The sequence below is a fragment of the Podarcis cretensis genome, assembly GCF_951804945.1.
Source record: "Podarcis cretensis genome assembly, chromosome: 1".
In the NCBI taxonomy this organism is placed as follows: Eukaryota; Metazoa; Chordata; class Lepidosauria; order Squamata; family Lacertidae; genus Podarcis; species Podarcis cretensis.
Window position 1 is genome coordinate 140090592 of NC_137170.1, and position 24027 is coordinate 140114618.

Here is a 24027-nt window from a genome sequence, read left to right on the forward strand (position 1 = left end):
TGACTAGGGCGTGTTCTCAAGCATTTATAGGATTGCTGTAATAACCAGGTAGCAGTTACAGAGACCATGATCTTGGCCTCTATTTGTGCCATTTCTTATCAGTGCAGGAGAATTAAGGGCCACTAAAAGGATGAAAGGTGGTGGGGGAGGAAGCAGAACTGGAAGAAATATGCATATTGCCATTCCTCATATTCCAAAAACACTTTGCTAAGGGAAAACCTCTGCCAGACGTTCTGCTAGATGTGGCTGACTATTGGGTGTCCTGTTTTTCTGTACTGTGGCCTCTACACATTTTTGCAGCACAAGTAACAATACAACAACCATTTGTTGGTGTAATGGGACCTTCTGTGTGAAAAACCTGGCACTATATCAGTAGCGACGGTCCCCCCACATCTTTGCAAGTTATCAAAGAAGACTTTCTCCCTGAGCCCTGACATAACACAGGGGTAAAACCTTCCCCCACAAATTTTTTGTCATCATAAGAGCAACTCGGGGAGGCAAGAAATCACACACACCCCTTTTCTTTAGAAGGAGTCAATATTTCCCAGCATCCTATGAGGCGGAAAAATGCAAATCAGTTTGTTGGTTAAAACGTATGTAATGCTGCTATATCTCATGACATTTCATATTTTTATGGTCTTTTCCGGGAAATCATTCCATCGTATGCATAATCTCTGATTCCTAGAAAGTTACCATCTGTAACATAAGTGAACTTGGAGATGCTCAGATGCAACACAAAAAATTAAAACCAGGCACTGATTTCATACTTTAACATGTTAATCAATTTCAGAATTCTTTGGGATTTCAGCTTACCACCCAAACACAATGCAAATGTACTTAGAAGTAAGTCCCACTCTATTCAATGGGATATATCTAAGGAAACCTTCAGAGGAACACAGTCCAAGGGTACAACCTTTACAAATATTCAGCATTTAGAATATGTGGGTACAAAATTGTCTCCAAAGTAGAAGACAAATCTTTGACACACAGGCATTCATTGAGGTCATTATCTACAGAACTGGGCAGATGTCATCAGTTGGGAATGTCATTCCTCCTTTCAGTATCAGTGAGGGATGTTCTTCTACACTGCTGTGTTGGCATTGAACTGTCTGTAGTGGAAGAGGCTTTTAGAGTCGAGTTTTCCAGAGTATTTGAGAGCTTCGGTGAAGAGCTTTGCCACCTGAAACCAGAAAAATCAAGGCGCTGCTTACATGTTTACAAACCATTTTTAGGGCATGTTTAGCCTGGAGAAGAGGAGGTTAAGGGGTGATATGATAGCCATGTTCAAATATATAAAAGGATGTCACATAGAGGAGGGAGAAAGGTTGTTTTCTGCTGCTCCAGAGAAGCGGACACGGAGCAATGGATCCAAACTACAAGAAAGAAGATTCCACCTAAACATTAGGAAGAACTTCCTGACAGTAAGAGCTGTTTGACAGTGGAATTTGCTGCCAAGGAGTGTGGTGGAGTCTCCTTCTTTGGAGGTCTTTAAGCAGAGGCTTGACAACCATATGTCAGGAGTGCTCTGATGGTGTTTCCTGCTTGGCAGCGGGTTGGACTCAATGGCCCTTGTGGTCTCTTCCAACTCTATGATTCTATGATTCTAAAGGATTAATTTAACAAAGCAGGCTGCTGAGAATTAGGCTACATCTAGGCCTCATCTGGGGACGCAGGTGGCGCTGTGGGTTAAAGCCTCAGCGCCTAGGACTTGCCGATCGAAAGGTCGGCGGTTCGAATCCCTGCGGCGGGGTGCGCTCCCGCTGCTCGGTCCCAGCGCCTGCCAACCTAGCAGTTCGAAAGCACCCCCGGGTGCAAGTAGATAAATAGGGACCGCTTACCAGCGGAAAGGTAAACGGCGTTTCCGTGTGCGGCTCTGGCTCTGGCCAGAGCAGCGATGTCACGCTGGCCACGTGACCCGGAAGTGTCTCCGGACAGCGCTGGCCCCTGGCCTCTTAAGTGAGATGGGCGCACAACCCCAGAGTCTGTCAAGACTGGCCCGTACGGGCAGGGGTACCTTTACCTTTACCTTTAGGCCTCATCTACAGGTTCTTTTATGCAGGTTTATCCATTTTAAAAACATCATCTTAATAACTTTTTTTTATTGCTGATTCAAAAACACACTTCTTATAGAGATTTACAGTCCAATCACCAAGGCTGAACTGGGGGGGCGGGGCTTATTTTGCTGTAGTGATTTGCAAGCAACACATGTTAAGGGCTCAGCTCGGGTTAAATCAAGTCCATACAACAACAAGACAAATTCCTGCTTCTCAAAAGGTTCAGTTGGGCAAATAAGGGAGAGTACACATCACAGGGCAGTAAATGGAACTATGCAATACAAAAAACGTATACTTATATATTTTGGGTATTTATATCCTGCATTCTCACCTTCCAAAACTACTGTATTTCTCAATTCCCTACTCCTATCATATTTAATCATATTTTAGTTCACGTGTTATGAAAACCAACCACTCATGAGGGGCAGGCTTGCATGATGGGGGAGCTCCCAAGATACCTCCATTCACTGCTGCTTGGCTCAAAGAATCATCCTTACCAACAGGGCTGGTAATGGGTATGAAAGGTATAGGTCAGTTTCGGTGCTCTGAGCATCTTATTTACTAATCTTAAATTTGGTTCTCTACATTTCTGCAGCAATTTGCAAAATAAAAATAAATCTAAAAAGATCCTCGTGAAAATTCACATGCTTTTAGGGGCCGTTTCTGCAGTATGAGCTGCTGCAGGGGAGCAAGAGGCAGGGAGGAGGGAGCGAGAGGGGAGCTTTACAAGCCCGAAAGACCTTCTCCAGCTCAGCTTAAAATAAAAATCCCAGCATGGCAAATGTAGTTCCCCAAGGAGCTCAGGAGAACATCAGAGCAACAGAGAAGTAAGTCCGGCAAAGGAGGAAGCTTCCTGCTCTCTGCTCCTGCTGTTGCTGCTACTTCTGCCACCGCCTCCCAGAAAGTTGTCTTGTTCTGATCTTTACAACAGCCCGGCATATAGCAGGCTGAGTTTCAGGAACAGAGGCTTTTGCCTAAAGCTAGTTAGCGAGATTACCAAAGAGATTAGATCTGAACTACTAACCTCTGGACTGCACTAGCTTTTATGTATATGGATTTGCTGAAAACCAGCAACCCTGCTTTCATTAAAGAATTGGCCTTAGAACTGCAACAGAGACACAAGAAAGAGGCGCTGCCTATGAAGTACAACACAGATGACAGGAAATGTCTTAAATCAGTGAGCTGGATGAAGCTTAGAATAGTTGGCTTTCAAACATTAATTAGGGCTTTAAAATGGGCCTTAACCCCAGTCATGCTAAAAACAACAACCTGATTGTGGGAAATGGTGAGCAATATACCTGCAAATTAGTGAGGAGAGAGAGACCACTGTCAACAGCTGTCCTGCGGATCACGTAATTGTCATGGACAAACTTTGTGTTGTTATTGGGAAGGTTAATTACCAAGTCTATGCTCCCATCTTTTATGAGCCTGAAATGAAAGGCACAAGATATTTGTGTAAAAATAAAAGATAACGAAGTCCAGCAAAGCAAAATAAGGTATTTCCACCACCCCCCTCCAATATTCCATCAGCTCAAAACTTTGTACTGTGTAGGTATTTTGCATCTCTAAAGCTTGGTCCAAAGGCGTGAGAGCACCTTGAAGCTACCTGCCTACCATTCCGATGAAGATGTTCAAACTTAAAAGCAAACAGTGTGAGACACAAGCACAGCAGTGAGTGGAATATACAAAAGATGCATGGAGTCTTCTGGACCATATTCAGCTCTGCACAGGATTGTGTTTCTGCAGCCACTACTAGCTCAGCAGCAGCTTAAACTAAACTAATCCGTATGATCAGGATGAAGTTCATATGCCTGCAAAGCCAACAGGAGCTGAAGGCGTTCAGGGTTCCTCCAGGTCCTGATCCCGCTCTCTCCATCTTAATTTTTTTTGGCTTTAAACTACACAGGACCCCACACAATGTCTGGCTGTAATACATTCGTCTGGAAACAGTGCTCCTCTGTCGTCTATGTGCAGTGGATAAAATAGATTTTCCTGATATGACAAATGAATTACAGCCAGGCTATATTCCAGCTTGCTCACTTGTGCTAATAACATCACATCACTCAAAACTAACACTTGTCTTCCATGAAACAGGAAACTACAAGCTGTGAGGAAAAAGAGTTGTGATGTCACAAAAACTTGCTTTTCCATGTTTATACAGTTCACACCAGTTGAACCCTGGGTTGGGTAGGCCAGTGAGCCAGCTGAACTACTGTCAGACAACAGAGGAAAGGTCAATTTCCCAGCTGAAAGTGGGACAGCAGGCCCAAAAATAACATGTCCAGAAGCCCAAGATTATTTTCTCAGATTTCCACTCCCCTTACTGCAAATTTGCTGAAAGTCTTACTGTTGGATTGGAAGGAGTGTGGGGTCCGTGTTTTCCTGTGATGGCCACGCGACTGGAGACACGGGAATGCCGTTGTCATTGAGCCACCGAGAAGTTGCTTCTGTAGCATAAAGCTGCAAAGCAATAAAAAGACATTTGTGTTATATAATTAATAAAAAAACAGATCTTATCTTAACAGTTCTGTATGTGGCTGACTAAAATAAATAAAATGCTTCCTACTGACTTTCAGTAACATCACAGGGGGGGGGGTAATAAACTTACTTAGGTATATGTGAACTGCAGTTTTCTCTCTTTAAATGCCCATGTTAAAAAAGAAGATTCTTGTAAGGTGATGTCACAGACCTAAGTTTGTCTGGCACAGTATATTGGACACTGACCACCGTGGGGAAACTTGGTAACTTATGCCTAGTGACCTCTGCTTTGCATGGAGCTTAAAGAGCCAGCAGCAAGCAGGAGACTTTGGACCATTCTAAACTTGGTCTCCTCATGGACCTCCTCCTCACCTGCTGGACTCATTTTCAAAATAAATAATGGGTCTCAAAATATTAATGAAACTGGGGTGTTACCAAGGGCATGTGTCTCCTGTTATGTGAACTTGGTTCCCTTCTCTCTTGGTAAGGTAAAGGTAAAGGTACCCCTGCCCGTACGGGCCAGTCTTGGCAGACTCTGGGGTTGTGCGCCCATTTCACTTAAGAGGCCAGGGGCCAGTGCTGTCCGGAGACACTTCCGGGTCACGTGGCCAGCGTGACATCGCTGTTCTGGCGAGCCAGAGCCGCACACGGAAACGCCGTTTACCTTCCCGCTGGTAAGCGGTCCCTATTTATCTACTTGCACCCGGAGGTGCTTTCGAACTGCTAGGTTGGCAGGCGCTGGGACCGAGCAGCGGGAGCGCACCCCGCCGCAGGGATTCGAACCGCCGACCTTTCGATCGGCAAGTCCTAGGCGCTGAGGCTTTAACCCACAGCGCCACCTGCGTTCCCCTTCTCTCTTGGTAGCATCTGGTAAACTAACCTATATGTGTCTGACAGAACATAATTGCATTGCAAGCTTCCTACCCTGTGAATGCCAGCCAAAGAAGTGCAGCAGGGGCTGAAAAATGTGCAAGGACACATTTTATTTTATGAGACTATTATGGGGCAGAGAATTACAGGATGTATGGCTGTTGTTGCCCTTTACTCTTAGAAAATTAGGGTCTGGTTGGCACGCATGTATTGCCAGTAAAAAATACATGACAAAGCAACACACGCAACATGCCTGTCCATACATGGTCACGTCTTAGGTTTGCTTGAACACAAGAGGTCTCAGCTTTTCATACACACACACACAGACTATACCTTAAAACCTTGACTATGGAGCTGCTCTGCTTCATGGAGGAATTTAGGACGGAAGGAAGGCTGAAAGAACAGTGAAGAAAGTGGGTCTCAAAGCCATGTTTTGCGCAGTAACATCTCCTTCCCCACAGATGTGAAAGTGTTTGCAGAGTGGATGTTTCACAAGATGCCGTAAAGCTCTGCTATTATAGTGGGGCATGTAATAAAGCTCTGTGTTAGTCTTGGACATCTCCCTCTTTTAAAAGTGAATGTCACAGAAAGCTATAAAGGGCATGAGCTTTCTTGCAGTTGGCAAGTTCTTGTAGATTAACAAGCTTCAAAGGCACTGTTTGCCATGGAACTGAAGTCCATATCTCGCCAATAAGTTGGATTCCCCAGAGTCTTAACACAGCACACTGCCTTTGAGGGTTTTATAGCTGGGGAGTAGATTTACTGGACTATGAAGTGTCAAATTCAGCAACTAGAGAAACAAAACTTGCAAGCAGGGCAATTTATGTGATTTGGGCACGTTCACATGAACAGGTTTATTAACAAGCTTTGCTTAGTCACATTTATGTGTGTGTATGTGCACAATTTAGAATTTTTAATCCTGATTTTTACCAGGAATTTGGGGAAATGGAGGAAGGCAAGTTGTGTGAGGGCAGGGGCATGAGAACAGGGACTCATCTTGAGTAAAAACCCTCTTCTAGCTCCCAGACATCAAACCTGGGCAGGATTCTCTTGACCTTCATTGCAGGGGGTTGGACTATATGACCCTTGGGTACCTTCCAACTCTAAGATACTATGATCATGAGAACTGGAAACTTGCTTTTTCTTTTAAATGAAAGTTGAAAAGTAAAGGAGGCTGTAGAATGAACCAGGTCCTGAATTGGAAGCTATATTGTAGAAAAGCTTTTTGAAACAGTTTTCTAAAGAAAATAATATATTCTGAGGGATTTCTTCTTCATGAACTTTAGAAAGTTTCAGCCACAATGCATGAAGCCCAGTGACAACAGAAGACGAGAAATTTAGTTTGTTCTCTTCCCCAGAAGTGCGGTACAAACTTCCTGGAGGTACCAGCTCTGAATGCAACAGCTATTCTCTGGCTACCCACATGAAACGCTGTTGTTTCCACTCTTGCCATGAAGCCAGCAGCGATAGACGGGCAGAGAGTGGTGGAGGAGGATGGCAAAGATGCAGGCAGAGCTGGTAATTGGATGAAATGCATGCATAGAATTGACCACCTTCCACAACAGTCCTCCATTCAAAATAAAATGAAGACAGGAAGGATATAATTTTACAACCTAGTTATGATTCAATGAATTCAGCTTGCAGCTTAGAAATAGCATTCCAATAAAAATATATTGATACTGTGGAAAATTTAGCATTGGCCAGTTGAAAGGCAGATGTTATCATTATTAATTTTTATTTATTTATGTTTATTGAATTTATATACCTCCCTATACTCGGAGGTCTCAGGGGAGTTCACAGATGTTGTCCTTCAAGGGGAAAGTACTTTCCATCTGTTAGTCTACAACGGCTTTTGACCAACAAAGAGTCAGGATTTCACAAAGCCATTTGTTTTTTCAAGCTAGCGCTATGGATTCTTTGATTCTGGGAGAGGTCACACTGACTGAACAACCCTGAAGAGTCGAGCAAGGAGTTTGTGGTGGAAAAATGAGTCAAGCCATAGCTTCAAGGTCCACAGTCACTGGAAAGAACTTCATGGAAAAAAACATTTCTGCTCTCTACATTAAGTGGAAAATACAAATATCCAACATGACAGGCTTGGCAGCTTCCCTGCTATGGAATCGCTGTGCCTTCTGGTCAGGGGTGTTGGCTTTCACAACAGTATTATAAACTTCTATCAAACATGTACTGAACACTTGTGACACATAAAACAGGCTCTCCTCGAAAAGAAATTACAGCTGTCAACCTTCATCTGAGCTGCCCTAGATGTAAAAGCTGATTGAAAGTACCTGAGCAAGAAACCATTCGCTACTAAAAACCACGAAGTACAAGCTTGCTTATTTACAGCAAGCTATCAGGGTTCAGTTTTGAAATGGATTTTCTCATTTCTTTCAAAATGTTTTTCACACTGTTACATAATTAGCCTTTAAAAACACACACGTCCTCAGATGGTTTTTAAATTTTTATGGACCAATGCCAGTTCAATTCAAGCTAAAAGTAGCAGAGAATATCTCCCCTGATGCATTGGTTAAGAATTTTATTAGATTCAGAATACAAAGCAATTTTTGAGCTAGGATGAATGTGGGATCAGATAGTTCTGACGCAAGAAAGTCCTGATTCTACACTCAGAATAAATCTACACAGATTAGCCAGTAACTGCCTACATGCACACTGAACAAATCTGTTTTCAAATCATTTAAATGTTTTTGGCGAGTCTTAAGGGCTGAACTATGTGGTACACAAGCAACAAATGTTTGGGTCTCCCAATTTAATTTTCTTCTTTTAAAAGCAGCTGTTGGAGCCCCAGATTGGATCAGAGCCGTGGCACAGAAGGAGGGAGAGGGGGCTGACCCATTTCTTCTGCGCTTCAGTCCCCAATGCAAATTCCCCCGCAGGGCTGCTAGCTATGGAGAAGAAAACACGCCGATATGGCTCTGAAGAAGTGGTTTGGAAAGAGGCACACCACAAAGACTCTAGAGCACAAAGTGTACCTGCCACATCCCATAATATATGGTTGCGTTTTCATATTGACATTAGCACCTTTCAGCCTCTCTTCCACTTCCAGTGCTTGCATGAATGTTGAGATTCTTGCTTACATTTGCATTTCCCACCAATAAAAAATAAAAAAGAATAAAGGGACATTGGAAGGGCCCCAAACTTTTTTTAAAAAAAGGAAAGAGGCCGTGGCACGGGGAGAAATACTGAGCCAACCCCCAACCAACTCCTCTGCCGCAGCTCTGACCCAAATTGGGGCTCCAACAGCTGCTTTCAGAAAATTATGCTGGGAAAGGATTTATAACCAAGGCGTCTTCACCAGCCATTGTTTTTAATCTAGAAAGTTGTTTTCTGGGTGCCTAATTCTGCAACAGTATAATGGTGTTCACAGTCTGGATCCTTCTCTTTAGCACTGGACTGAGGCTACTACTCTCAAATGCATAGTTCAACGTAAGGAAATTAAATAGGACATTTCCTTAGCATTTCAATCTATTCTGGCTTCCAGTCTTATGCAAGCTATTCTGTTTATATCCCACCCTTCATTATAGAATTCTGGACAGTACATATGTACACACACACTAACTATATTATACCTACACTTCACAGCATGTGCCCAGCAAGTTGCACTCTCCTACCAGGCATAATTCACTGCATGTAAATGATTGCTGGGTTTTAGTTGAGAAGTTGCTAAAAGAGGTAAGCTGGACCAGGCTAGGTTTTGGGAAAAGTTTTTTGTAGTAATACTACTTGGTCACCATGCTAGCAGCTACGGAATAATCTGTACAAGTGAACACCTGCCAGCTATTCTGAAAACCCATCACAATGGAAGGACGGTTCCTGGGAAACGCATAGCAGGATGGTGCCCGTCATGTGCTCAGAGCATGCATGCTGAGGGGACAGGAGCAGTTGCTCAGTTCCATGTGTGAGCAGTTCACAGGTAGGATTGCATAGTCATTGTGAATGTTAATGTGTTAAGTGTATTTAAGGACCAGGTGCTTAGTCTGCGCTGCTCTTCCCTCCAGAGGAATGCAGGAGTCCAAAGGCCACTGTGAACATCCCACCACTCAGGGAAGAGAGACAGCACCAGGACCAAGTGCCCTCGTGAATTCACACACACTCAGAATACGCACAGCCTCATGCAGGAGATTGCAAAGAATTGGTCTCTGTGATCTGGACCTAAAAATAAAGCACTCCTTGGATGCTCTCAGCATTTTGTGATGCTCAGCATTTCTGCACCGCAGCTGTAAGACAGATGCACTTCTTCCCACAAGCATTACTAAATAGCCCAATCAGGAAAGGGAATTAAAAGAGCCATTCATCTAATGTTGTTTAATAGAAAATGCAAGGTTCCAGCCAAAAATCACTTCATTAGCATTGTCGGTCTGTTTCCCCCACCCCAACCTCAAAACCATCAAAATGGAATCATCAGAACCTTCTGGTGCAAATCAGCATCATTATTGTCATTTTATGAGACATACTGATGCCCCTGACCACTTCGGTTCAATAATTCAAGGGCACTATTTGTACTGAACGCAACTGAATTTGCAAGCATATTGGGAAATGGGGAGGGGCAGCCTGGTGGGTTTGCCCTGAGTAAGCATTTGCAGAAGCCACCACTGTGCCTGACCCAGCAAAGGAAGACCTGGGGAGTGTTTCCCACCCAGGCTGCTCTTGAGGAGGGGGCTCTCAGAGGGTTCATGTGGCCTGGGCTAAGTTGTTTTCCAACACTGGCACCTTGGGGTGAAGGGCTGGAAATAAATAAATCACCACAAGATTTACAACAGCTGAACTACTGCTCTTTGGGATGTGTTCAAGAAGGAGACTGAGAGGGGAGCAAGGAAACAGCATGGATTTAGCAGAGGCCAATAACATCTGTTCAGCAAAGCACACTACAACATATGGCACAGCCCTACAGTTTGTAGGGATATGAATATCTACCCCACTCTAAAGTGCTAAACAGCGAAGAACAGAGACACAAAGCCAGAACAATTTTTGCCCCAAGAACATACCCATTTGTAATCAAAGCTGGCAGTAGAATTCATTTTCCATGTGTAATAGTAGCTTAGTAGTGTCAATTCTCTTCAAGGCACCCCCCGCTGCCATGACAGTATTGCCTCCCCCCACCCAGCATGGCAATTCTTGACTAAGACCTGCTTTCTGAGGTTGAAACTTGTGGGCCCAATTCCCACACCCGGTCTCAGCATCTGTAATAATCATTCACAGCCTGGAAAGTCGGTATTGTTTTTAATTATTTTCTTATTGACTTTATGCAGGGCGTAAGCTTATTACAAGCACAGCGGGGGAATTGCAAAAAAGGCCATCAATTGTTTTTTTATGAGACCCCAAGCATTTTCTAATCTCAGATGTAGTGACTGATCATTTGGGGAACAGACACACAGGCCTTGTGGAGATTTATGAACTTATCATACTTCTGTGTCTCCTGCTTGTAATTACCCCGAGGCAGTTAAGGAGCATTGGAGGAGGAGGGGGTGGCGGGGAGGGAAGTCTCCTTGAATTTATTTCTTTATTTTTGGTTGTGCTCCTTTTATTGTCCTGAAATGAAGGCCTGATTTAGAACTTCAAATGCAGCAAAGGAGTGAACTCAACGTAGCGCTATGCCAAGATCCACCAGGACAAGCATTGGGGCAGGAGAGGTGGGGAGAGCAAGCGCAAGTCCCTTGGCAGGGCTTCCACGTCCATTTGAATAGTGCAACCTGAATTTTCCAGCATGTAACTGAACTCCACCAGAAAATAGCAACAGTCTAGAAATGACCTTGGAGAGCTCCCATGCCTTTTCTGCAGTATCAAACTCACCTGGATTCCAAGCAGAATTCCCTTCTGTGGCAGCTTAAACCCAGTAGACAGCATCGCTTTAAGGAAGGCAGAATGGATATTCTCCCCAAAGCAGGCCACCTAGATAGTGGAAAGGTTAGAGGGGAGGAAGGAAAGTGAAAAGAGGATTCCTGCTGGATTACGGACAAAATGAGTACCCATTTGAAGAAAAGGGAAGAAATGTTCTTCTCCTAGGAATCCTAGCCTCCCCTCCTTCAACAGTTCTTCCTCTCCTTGTCAGGAGCCAGCAGGGAAATGGCAGATCAGCACAGACAAATCTTATATTTTAATTAAGCAATAATGAAGGAATAAGCAATGCTTTACTCTCAAATAGCACACCATGGAGCAACATAAATGGATCCTGCTATGAATTATGTGGATGCCAAACACAGCTTCTGGTTCACACAGTATGCATGTGTTCTGCAAAATGTTCATAATACTTAATGCTTAAATAACAGCAAGGGTTATAAACGCTACCCTGGGCCCATCAATGAATGCTACAGCTTGCAGTGGAAACGCACAGTTGCTTAGCATGAGTTTCTAGGCATTTCCTGAGGATTTGTGAAACCAGAGTATTTAAGTACACAGATTTTGACTGGAACACAGCACACAGCAAGGAACATCTGGATACTATATAGTTTTGCAGGCCATTTCCTAGAGGTTGATAAAACATGGTATAAGGATTAGTCTGCCAGATTAAGGTAGCACAGGGCTGGTGCTAAGAACTAGGACCATACAGGTCCCAGAGGGCGGTGAATGTAGAATGGATAGTTGCTGGACAAAACAAAGGTCGAGGGGTGTGGCTTTTCCCTTCAAACCTGCACTGATGAAAGCACCAGGGAGCAACAAAAGGTAAAGCGGTCCCCTTTAAGGCCAGATTTTAATGTCTCAGAGACCTCCTAGGTGTCATCATGAGTAAGCATTTCTCCAACTTGTTTGGCATTTCTTCTATCAACACTTCTATCAAGACGACTGCCTTCTTCCCTTCCTCGAGTGCTGCTCAGGACTTCCCAGCAGTGGAAGACTCAAGTCCTTTACAGGAGGGACATGTGGGCCCTCACAATGTCTCTGTCATGAGGTGTTCTGGCTGTGAGCCCTGGAAGACCTGCTCCCTGCCTTGCAGGCCTTTCCCCCCCTGGCCTGAGAGGGCGAGACTCCAGCTGCAAAAGCTGTGGCTGCTGAAAAGGCTTGAGGTAGCCCCAGAATTCTAGGTTCAGGGGGCACCTAACTGGCGACGAGGATGGGATCGATGGACATCAGAGCACAGCCAGACGCAGCCACCCTCTGATCTGATCTGAATTACGGAGCTGAAACACTGAGCATCACAGAGCAGAACCAATTCAGAGCTGACCGTTCTGGCTAGGGCACTGTGTTCCATCCATCGCCTCCATGTCAGCATCGGAACCATGGCTTCACTCGTGCCTCTACCGCCGTTTGCCCCAGCCTCTGAATCATGGGACTCCTACCTCGCTCGGTTCGACTGCTACCTCCAAGCAAATGAGCTGACAAGAGGGTCTGTAGAGCAGCCTTTGTGGCCCCAAAGTGTTCGTGATGGCCCTGAGCATCGGTTGCGCCTCTAGCAGTCCAGGCAGAGCCGTGGGACACGATTCAAGAGAAGCTACGCAACCACTACGTGCCAAAGCTGTCCAAGATTGCTGCCCGCCATGCATTCTACCACCGGAACCAGGCAGAGGGGGAGTCAATTAACAACTACACCGCCGCCCTCCGACAGGCTGCAATGCACTGCGAGTTCCGAGACTTAGACGATGCCCTGATGGATCGATTTGTCTGCGGGGTCCGGGACATCCGTCTGCAACGGCATCTCCTCGCCAGGCCTGACCACGCTGCAGAAAGCCATTAAGGAGGCCATGGCCACAGAAGCTGCTGAACTCTCCACCCAGGAAATCCGCAAGGCCAGTAACCCGTATTTAAAAGACTATGTTCACTGGGTAAACTGCACATGTAAAGCTGTATGGTGAATAGGGTCAATTAATATGCTTATGTGCCTTACTGAAACCAATAAGGGTATTGCTGTATGTAATGGAACCACTATGATTGTAACTAATGCCTTATCTCGGTGGGGAGGGGTGTTATGTATTGAAGTTCTCACCCTGGCCACCAGGAGTATCATGTATATAGTTTTCACTCGTGTGTGTGTGTGTGTGTGGTTTTCACTCAGGTCCACGTCAGTTACTTTAGGCAGGAAACCCTGGGTTGTTGTTGCTACAATATTGACAGCCGGCTGCCTATAAAATCAGGCTGGCTGAGCTGTTTGCTGTTCAGTTCTGTTCCAGCTTACAAAAAAAGAGCTGCTCTGGAGAAATCGCTGCTTCATCTGCTATGTCTAACCACTATTCAACACCTATGGCCCCCGGTATCAGTATCAGTTTGGGGAGAGGCACAAAATGTGGGGTTTGTGGCACAAAATGAACGTAAAACTTTGGCATCTGTTTGAAGGGGATTGGACAAAGTTGGATTTTTGGGTGCCAGCTTGTAACCCCGGGCTTAGGTTGGGGGGGGGGCAGCACAAAACACAAGCTTTGTGGCATAAACAGCACAAAACAAGCACACAACTTTGGCATTAGTTTGGAGAGGATCCAAAATTTAGGGTTACACATCATCAAGCTCCAGGTCACCAAGCCTCAGCTTCCCAGCCATGAGCCACCATTGGCAGGATTGGCAGCAACAGCAGCAGATGAGTTCTAAGCTTATGATAATAATTGTACTTTCTTAATTACACTGTTTTAAATGTGCATTTTCTATTTTTCTTAAGTAATGCTTTATTTTTGTAATGTTTTATATATATACAGTGAGAGAGACAGTGTGTATGTGTGTTAATGTTGCTTCGTTAAGTATGCATTCTGAAGTTGACCGCCTTCATAATCTTTTGTTTTGAAATCTTTGAGATAATACTTTAGTTTCCTGTTAATTATTTTGCTTTGAAGGTATGCTTTACATCTGACTTTCTTCTGGATTGTTTCATTTGATTTTTTTAAAACTCAAACCACTTTGAGTTTATTTCTTTGAAATATATAGCAGTACAGAAATGGAATGAATAATAATAAATATAATAATAGTAATAATAATGATGATGATGATGATATTTACAAATGCAGATGCTGAAGCAGTAGTACGGGGTAGAGCAGAAGCAACACAGGAAATACTAAGTTCAGGATTTCAAACAAAGGAACAAACAATGGAGCAAAGGCTTCTCCTAAGGAATGATGTTTGCAAACATGCTTGCCGGTTTCCCCCTCATGCACATTCGCTTTCTCTCCCAGGCTCCACCAAGGCAAAATAATTCCACCTTGGACAGGACTTCAATTCAAAGTGATAAAAACGAGCTTAATGGCCCATTAGTAAACCATTAATCTGTCACTCACTATCAGCTAGTAGGGTATGCAAAACCCCAAAGAGGCAGATCAACATGGATGTAACAATATTATGAGCCTGAATATAATTAACCCTAACAATTTCATTCTCTTCTACCCATCATTCTAGATAGCAATAGCTAAATTGTGCACATGGGGAAGGGAAACATCATCTCAAAAGTATTAGGGTTCTTTTACTGGCAATCATATCAGCGGTTGGAAATTCAAATTTAAATCAAAATTTATTCCACATACTTCGCTATATAGTGACAGCATAGTCACATGGGCAGTAAGTTCTGTGTGTATTTAAAATGCATTTGGAGAATAAGTGGCTGTTTTACCATTAGAGTTATGACCCTCCATTCACTGGTAAGAAAGACCTTCTCTACTCGTCTGTTTTATGGCAATTGTGAATATGGATCTTTCAAAGTCATAAAAGTTAATAATCTCTCATTTATGACTAAAATATTCTCTCTCTCCATCTAACATGCAGAAAACTAATCCTCACCCCTTGGCTAAACTACTGTTCTTTTTTTGTTTCTCAAGATTTCAACTCCTTTCAGAAAGTTAGAAGGACAATCAGACTATTTCATCCAATTTGCTGCAGTTAAGGATTGGACTACAATTGGAAGAGTAGAATAATATATTTTTTAAAATCTCTGAAATGAGCAGAATCGACAATATTCCAGTAATATATTTGCAATACTCTGCATGAAATATATCATATACACAATAGATACTATATGTCAAAATTGAACACTTATGATCCTATTCATCATATTTATTTTGTAATTATTGGGAGTAAATCCATTGCATTCACCGGGATTTACTCCTGAGTTATAGAATAGGGCTGCATATGTCCCAGATTAATTTGAGGTACTTGTGCATACAAATGTTTAGGATCACAAAGGTCTACATGGAGCCCCTTCATTTCCATTTAAAATACAATTCTCCTTTATTTTTAACACCTCAGCAGTGCCTACTGGCTATAATATGCATGTACATTTAATTGCCCTATCTAGAATGAGTCTAGATAGAAGGGATCTTGAGGTCCCCTTGTCTTATCACCTACTCATACCCATGGGTAGGCTTAACTGTGTGGGTAACATGAAAGTGGGTAAAATGGAAACTCTCCTTGACCATTAGCTCCAGTCGCGGACGACTCTGGGGTTGCAGCACTCATCTTGCTTTATTGGCCAAGAGAGCCAGCATTACTAAGCTGCTTCTGGCGAACCAGAGCAGTGCACGGAAACACTGTTTACCTTCCCTCCGGAGCAGTACCTATTTATCTACTTGCACTTGACGTGCTTTCGAACTGCTAGGTTGGCAGGAGCAGGGACAGAGCAACGGGAGCTCACCCCGTTGCGGGGATTCGAACCGCCAACCTTCTGATCGGCAAGTCCTAGGCTCTGTGGTTTAACCCACAGCACCACCCGCATCCCTCTAATACATACTTAGTGCTATAGAATAAAAGCCTTAAGGCACCTAACAAACGAACCCATAATAAAGGAACACGCAGTGGATTCCTTCCTCTCCTGGGATATGCTAATTAGAGTGAAGTTATGGAAACGATCCAGAAATGGTATTATATCTGCAGCCATTCAGGGTTTGAAGAGTCCTACCTGCAGTTCTTTTTCTGCATTACACATCATGATGGTAACCAAGCAACCATAAAATATCACCCCAGGTATGTTACCCTGACGTAACTTCACAGTTCCAAAAAAGACCAAATATTCCTGTTTTGAAGTCTAGTGTTGTTTCTGTGACGCTGCATTAATGAGGATTTTGAAGGTTGTATATATTTGTCTGTCAGGAGCTGGCTAGGTATTTCATAAAATGTACTCTCTGTCACTCTGGAATATTTACCAGAACCTGACAGCTCTCTGTGAGGAAAAACAAACAGGGAGTTCAGGCCTTTGCAATGATCATCGCAAATAGATAGGACTCAGACACAAATGAAGAGGGACATCCAGTGGTCAAAAAAGTTACTTTCTGCAGATAATCAGTTTGGTTAAGAAAGGTTAGATGTCTTTGCACTGGGGGGGGGGGGGGGAAATGGCTTCCAAGGTCTACATTGCTTGCCCCCCCACCCTACCCTGAAGACACCTAGCAATTTAAGTACAGGTAACTCGCAACTTATGTGCATTAAACTTTTATGCATTCAGCTTTACACGCTTCGCAAACCTTTTAAACAAAAAAAAGCAAAAATTAAAAAGGAGGCAGGCATTGGGGGGGGGGGCCTTGGCAACCCCACCTGCCATTGCACCCAATGTGTTTTGACTACAGTATATGCAATTTTGGCTTTATGTGCTCTCCCCAGGATGTAACCCCACATAAGTTGAGAGTCACCTGTACAATAAAGATACCTTTAGTGAGGTGTCTTTTAAAAATGACCTACTCTCCAGTAAGAATCAGATTGTGGAAGCGCTGACTCAAGAGGGATCGTGGCCAGTAGAGTGAGTCAGCTGCCTTAAATGAACAACAGCTGAGGAGCTAGAAGTAGAGACTGCAATCTGAAGTCATATTTGAAGTAGAACTGTACAGTGGTACCTCGGTTTACGAACTTAATCCGTTCCGGAAGTCCATTCTTAAACTGAAGCCATTCTTAAGCCGAAGTGCGCTTTCCCTAAGGAGGCCTCCCGCTGCCGGTGCCCTTCCGCTGTTTGGATTCTGTTCTTAGACTGAGGTAAAGTTCACAAACTGGGACACTACTTCCAGGTTTGCGGAGTTTGTAAACCGAATAGTTCGTAAACAGGGCTGTTTTTAAACCGAGGTACCATTGTATTGACCTTACCTCCCCGGTGGATGCCATTTCACATCGGAGAATAGGGTCAACATCTCTCAGACGGGGCCAGGAGAACATTGGAGCCTAGAAAAAGAGAAAGGGAATAAATTGATGCTCCACTAAAATTCTGACACCAGCCCTCGCCCAACTTGTTACAATGAGAGGTACGGAATTAAGTGCTCAAGAATTACGTTTGCGGCAGAAATAGTAATGATTTTTCTAAGGCTTGCACATGCTGTGACCCAACAACCCAAGTGCAGCCCATGGGTGTTCCAGTGTGGCCAGCCAGGTGCTTGACCACTCTACCACCCCAGCAAAAACATGGGGAAGAAACGCATGTACTCTGGCAGACGACGGTTCATATTTCCTTGGTCTGCATTTATACTGGTAGGCTGTAAATTTTGGAGACCTGCTCTTGGAGACTATTCATATTATGCGTACATGCTTAAAACATTTAGTACCATGTGGGTTGCTCAATGTGGGAAGAAATTAAATGCCATGTACTTCTATAACCCTAGGCTGAAATATGGTATCTGAAAATATTTCTCCTGTAAGTTATGTAATAAATATTTAAGCCTAAGGGTAAAATTGCTCTAGTTGCAGAGGGCAAGTGTGCCATGTTATGGCATCTAGAAACCCCTTCTGCCGATCTTAGCACCTAAAGGGGTCTGTGGGGAAGGAGGCAGCCTTTGAGGTATTGGAGGCCTGAGTCATTTAGGGCTTTAAACACTAACCATTTTGAAGGGAGCCCAGAAATGAACTGGCAGCCATGAGGCTGTTTTAAAATAGGAGTTATATGGACTCTGAAGTGAACAGCAGCCAGTAACCTGGCTGCTGCATTTTGGACCAACTGAAGTTTATGAGTCATCTTCAAGGACAGCCGGGGACCCACCTCTGTTCACCAAGACATTTATACAAATACCCACAATTTTGCTTGCAGCCTCATTCCCCTAAACTTGTCCAGTTATTCTTCTTTAGTGACAGGGTGGAAAACAGAGATGGACGGGGACAGACAATCCAACCCAGAGAAGCGGTTGTGATGGGTCCTCCTGTCTTGTGGCTGTGAGACAGACGCAGGGAAGCCTCCCCCTCTTTGACTTTTGACAAGTTTGGCTTGTGGCCAGATGTTTTGGGCTAGCTTTTTAAATGGGAGAGCAAAAGTTCAAAGGAAGACAGTATCAGGGTGTTGGTCTGGGGCACTTCAGGAGAAGGTAAAACTAATTAATAATAATGTGCTTAATATTTAAAAGGTTCTGTCAATCCCAAAGTGCCTGTTGAAATACTTCTAATTATTTCTGACATTTTAATAATCATACATGCCATAGGCACGTAAAAGCATTTTGTTGCCTCCTAGATAGACAAATCCTGTGGTTGTGACTTCCATACAACTAAAGCAAAACACAGATATACAACAAAGCTTCTTTTGGGGTGGGAATAACCAGAGAGAAAGGGTTCGAAACCAGGGCTAACCACTTCTAGATACAGCAGTGTCACCTGTCTCCTTTTGGTTAAGCACGCCAGCTGCCTCTGCATACAATAACGCTGCCAATATGCAAGAGTCATCCACTTTTGATGTTTCTAGTTTTTAATTCCAACCTTTACACACACACACACACACACACACACACCCTTTTTGCCCATTGCATTCTCATCAAAAAGTGGGGATATTTAACCTATTTCTCTTACCAATATAACTCCTTTTCCCCCTTATCCATCAAATGAATGGGCAATCAGAGCTGAACATATCATATGAAGACTTAACTGCTTCAGGCTTACCTTAATGCCCACGTAGTCTGAAGGAATCATGGGTTTTGGCAGCACAGGAAGGGTGTCCTCATGGACTTGCTCCCCAGACATCACTTTAGTGGCCACATCAATGAAATCAAGACCAAGAGATTTGGACACAAATGGGAAAGAGCGTGAAGCTCGCAGGTTGCACTCTATCACCTGAGGATGAGGCAGGGAAAGCACCTTTAAACCCCGCGCCCTCATTGTGAGGAAAGACAAATGCCTTCCTTGCAGTGTTAGCCACTGGCAACACTCAAAACGTTTCTGGAAGTTAGACCTCATTTCCCACCATCTGAGAGTGAATAGAAATGACCACCTGCTACACTCAAAGCAGATATAGGCAATAGCAAGAGGAAAGGCCTAGTAGAGTCTCAACACTTTCTGAGATCACATATTTTAAAGTCAGACAACCTGTACCCCCAAATGGTTAATCATTTCCTTCAGTTCATGTTTTGCAGGATGGGCAACATGTCCCATAACTGAACACTGCAGGCTCATAAAGCTAAATCGTCTTATTCTGCGGGCACTTTCAGGGGGAGCCACAAGAGAAGTGTATGTAAGAGTCAAGGCGGCAAGCGTGGCACATTTGAGCGTGACAGGGCACTACCAATGGGCAATAACGATACAGGAGGGATGGCGAAGGGGAAACAAAGGATCTGTAGACAGGAAAGAATTAGACTGAAACCATAAGGGGATTGTTTCACGATACGTTGGGCCTCATCACTTTTCACTCTGAATTCCCAGCTCACATCAGAGAAGCAGGATAGGCTTTCATGAGAGTAGCTATGCTCCTTTATTGTAAGTATATGAAAGAAAGTTGCATACAGGCTTAAAAATAGTGTGCTGTATTACAGCACATGCACGAAGAAAATGGTGCCATGCTCCTACTGGTATAAGGAGGGAAGGGGACTTTTTTTTAACCTTGTAGGATTTGGGGCCATCCATAGTGTGAGTCTTTGAGGAGCACAAACAGAGGCTGAGTTGCCCTTCTAGCCTTCAGAGAAGACTTTGATAATAATTGCTTGGACTGGGAGGGGGGGACAAACAATAAATTTTAAAAAATGTATATAGCAGCTTCAGGGGCCCCTGTAGAAGATCAGGAGAGAACATTTGATCTTCTCCCTTGCTCTGCTCCACAGTGGTCCCACCTCAAGTCCCTTCCCTACAATGCTGTCTCCACTGGCCTCAAATGAGTTTTCCCTCCTGGTGCAAATAGTAGCTTCCTGAAGGAAGGAGGGTTTTCAACAATGGACCAAGAAGGAAAAGGGTTAAACTCTCACTCCCACCTCCTGCTGTCCAAATATTGCTCTCCATCCCCCATTGCCATCTACAATTAATATTTTTTTAAGCTGTCCATGCTAATTGCATTCATGCAATTAATGTCTTTCTTAGTTTGGTCCTGAAGTGCTGCAATAGCTGGGCCTGAGGGCTAGGAGGAAGTTTAGGCACTAGATTTTTTTTACATGGGGGTGAGAGCTCTATGAAAATGTCGCCCTTTCAGTAAAACTGCTTTGAAGGCACACCATCTTCCTATGTTTTCTTCTATCCCTCTGTCTTCCGTTTTGCTCTCTAGCTATCCATAATGACCGTAGAAAGCAAAATAGGTATGTATTGTAGAGTCAAACTTGTGCTGTGCTAATAGGATGAGTCTCGTATAACATTCTTACCAATCTTATTTAGTGCTGATCTGATTTAAGCCCAGTGCTGAGCTAACACACTTACTGAGAGACGGCAATTCTACAGAGCTTGCTTTATCCTCAAATTACTGCATTGTGTGGGCAGACAGAGTTCTTTTCTCAAAATTGTATCACAGGGCGCCTTATAAAGTGGTGAATGGCAGAGTATCAGTGGTACAAAGACCCATGTAGCAGCAAACAAGGCAGATATTATGTGCCTAGCACTGTCCCACGCGGTGCAGCAAACAGCGGCAACAGCCTTGGTGATTTTTCGCCCGGTGGGTATAATAATAATAATAATAATAATAATAATAACAACACCAACAATTTATTATTTGTACCCTGCCCATCTGGCTGGGTTTCCCCAGCCACTCTGGGCGGCTTCCAACAAAGATGAAAGATACACTAAAATGTCACATATTAAAAACTTTCCTGAACAGGGCTGCCTTCAGATGTCTTCTGAATGTCAGGTAGATGTTTATCGCTTTGACATCTGATGGGAGGGCGTTCCACAGGGCGGGCGCCACTACCGAGAAGGCCCTCTGCCTGGTTCCCTGTAACTTGGCCTCTCGCAGTGAGGGAACCGCCAGAAGGCCCTCGGAGCTGGACCTCAGTGTCCGGGCAGAACGATGGGGGAGGAGACGCTCCTTCAGATATACTGGACCGAGGCCGTTTAGGGCTTTAAAGGTCAGACCAACACTTTGAATTGTGCTCGGAAACGTACTGGGAGCCAATGTAGGTCTTTCAAGACCGGTGTTATATGGTCTCGGCGGCCACCCCCAGTCACCAGTCTAGCTGACGCATTCCATTCTGGATTAGTTGTAGTTTCCGGGTCACCTTCAAAGGTAGCCCCACGTAGAGCGCATTGCAGTAGTCCAAGCGGGAGATAACCAGAGCATGTACCACTCTGGCGAGACAGTCTGCAGGCAGATAGGGTCTCAGCCTACGTACCAGATGGAGCTGGTAAACAGCTGTCCTGGATACAGATTTGACCTGTGCCTCCATGGACAGCTGTGAGTCCAAAATGACTCCCAGGCTGCACACCTGGTCCTTCAGGGGCACAGTTACCCCATTCAGGACCAGGGAATCCTCCACACCTGCCCGCCTCCTGTCCCCCAAAAACAGTACTTCTGTCTTGTCAGGATTCAACCTCAATCTGTTAGCCGCCATCCATCCTCCAACCGCCTCCAGACACTCACACAGGACCTTCACCGCCTTCACTAGTTCTGATTTAAAGGAGAGGTAGAGCTGGGTATCATCCGCATACTGATGAACACCCAGCCCAAACCTCCTGATGATCTCTCCCAGTGGCTGCATGTAAATGTTGAAAAGCATGGGGGAGAGGACAGAACCCTGAGGCACCCCACAAGTGAGAGCCCAGGGGTCTGAACACTCATCCCCCATCACCACTTTCTGAACACGGCCCAGGAGGAAGGAGCGGAACCACTGTATGACAGTGCCCCAGCTCCCAGCCCCTCAAGACGGTCCAGAAGGATGTTATGGTTGATGGTATCAAACGCCGCTGAGAGATCCAGCAGAACTAGGAAACAGCTCTCACCTTTGTCCCTAGCCCGCCGGAGATCATCAACCAGTGCGACCAAGGCAGTTTCAGTCCCATGATGAGGCCTGAATCCCGACTGGAAGGGATCCAAATGGTCCGCTTCTTCCAGGCGTGCCTGGAGTTGTTCAGCAACCACTCGCTCAATCACCTTGCCCAAGAATGGAAGATTGGTAAAGCAATTCACGTATCATTCTGAGCCCAATCAATCATTGTCCCGAATAGATCAGATCTGGGTCTCGAATGAATTAACACCAAGAATTATACGGGTAGAGATCCAGGCTAAAACAATATCTGATCATAATCCAATAAAGATGGAACTGAAAGGCCTGGAAGAAGGTACTTTTAGATGGAGACTGAAGGACTATCTCTTAGACGACCAAGAAATAGTCAAAAAAGCGCAGAAAAGGATGAAAGAATTCTTTAAGGATAATATGAATAAAGGCACCAAAACTAAGGTGGTATGGGATGCAGGTAAGGCAGTGATGCGGGGCTTCTTTATCCAGCAGAATGCCATCAAAAATAAAGGAAGAGAAAAAGGGGAAAAGGACATTCTGAAACAGATAATGGATTTAGAGGGGAAGTTAGTTAAAAAACCTAATAATAAGAGAATAAAAGAAAATATTAAAGTATTGCAAGCCCAGTATGCAACATTAATAAACAGGGAAGTGGAATGGAACATAAAAAAACTAAGACAAAGAACGTTTGAGTTTGTGAATAAGTCAGGGAAGCTTCTGGCATGGCAGACCAAGAAAAGAAAGGAACAAAGCACAATAAATAAAATTGTAGCGAACGGAGAATAACTAATCCCAAGGAAATAAGGAAAGTTTTTCTGGATTATTACAGAGGATTATACAAAAATAGAGAGAGAAATAACCAGAGAAAAATAGAAAGATTCTTGAAAGATAAGCAGGTACAGAAGATTCCAATAGAGAAAAAAGAACAACTAAACACCCCAATAGAGACAGAAGAAATAAAGTCAGCAATAAAAGAATTAAAAAGAGGGAAAGCGCCGGGCCCAGATGGCTTCACGGCAAGCTACTATAAAGAAATGGAAAATATTTTATCGACACCACTGAGAGAAGTAATGAATAATATTCTGAAAGAAAAAGAAATACCAGATACTTGGAAGGACGCATTCATTACTTTAATCCCAAAACAAGATTCTGATCTGCTACAAGTTAAGAACTACAGGCCGATTTCGTTGCTAAATGTTGATTATAAAATCTTCGCAGGAATACTGGCAAGTAGAGTCAAAAATATATGGTTAGAATATATCCATGGAGATCAGGCAGGCTTTCTGCCGGGCAGGCAAATGAAAGACAATATTAGAAATATAATAAATACTATAGAATATTTGTCTGCCAGGTATGATAAGCAAGCCATATTGATGTTCGTGGATGCAGAGAAAGCATTCGATAATATAGTTTGGGACTTCCTATTAAAACAGCTAGAACATATGGAGGTCGGCTTGAATTTTTTTAACGGAATAAAGGCAATCTATACGGAGCAAAAGGCCAAACTGATTATAAACAACGTGGTGTCAGAAGAAATAACGGTAGCGAAGGGTACAAGACAGGGTTGCCCACTTTCTCCGTTGCTATTTATAATAGTTTTGGAA

General features: G+C 43.9%; 1 protein-coding gene across 2 annotated transcripts in view; it reads right to left on the bottom strand.

The window, feature by feature from the left end:
- Positions 1–759: 759 nt before the first annotated feature.
- The window catches only part of CPS1 (carbamoyl-phosphate synthase 1), a 176425-nt gene continuing 153157 nt past the window's right edge, over positions 760–24027 (bottom strand). For both annotated transcript variants that reach the window (XM_079975842.1, XM_079975841.1), the window contains 7 exons: positions 19161–19331; positions 17394–17468; positions 11211–11309; positions 5736–5795; positions 4402–4514; positions 3353–3482; positions 760–1180 (listed from right to left, as the gene is read on the bottom strand). In XM_079975842.1, the coding sequence (XP_079831968.1) occupies positions 1082–1180; positions 3353–3482; positions 4402–4514; positions 5736–5795; positions 11211–11309; positions 17394–17468; positions 19161–19331 (747 nt within the window). In that variant the 3' untranslated portion in view covers positions 760–1081. The remainder of the gene's footprint in view (positions 1181–3352; positions 3483–4401; positions 4515–5735; positions 5796–11210; positions 11310–17393; positions 17469–19160; positions 19332–24027) is intronic.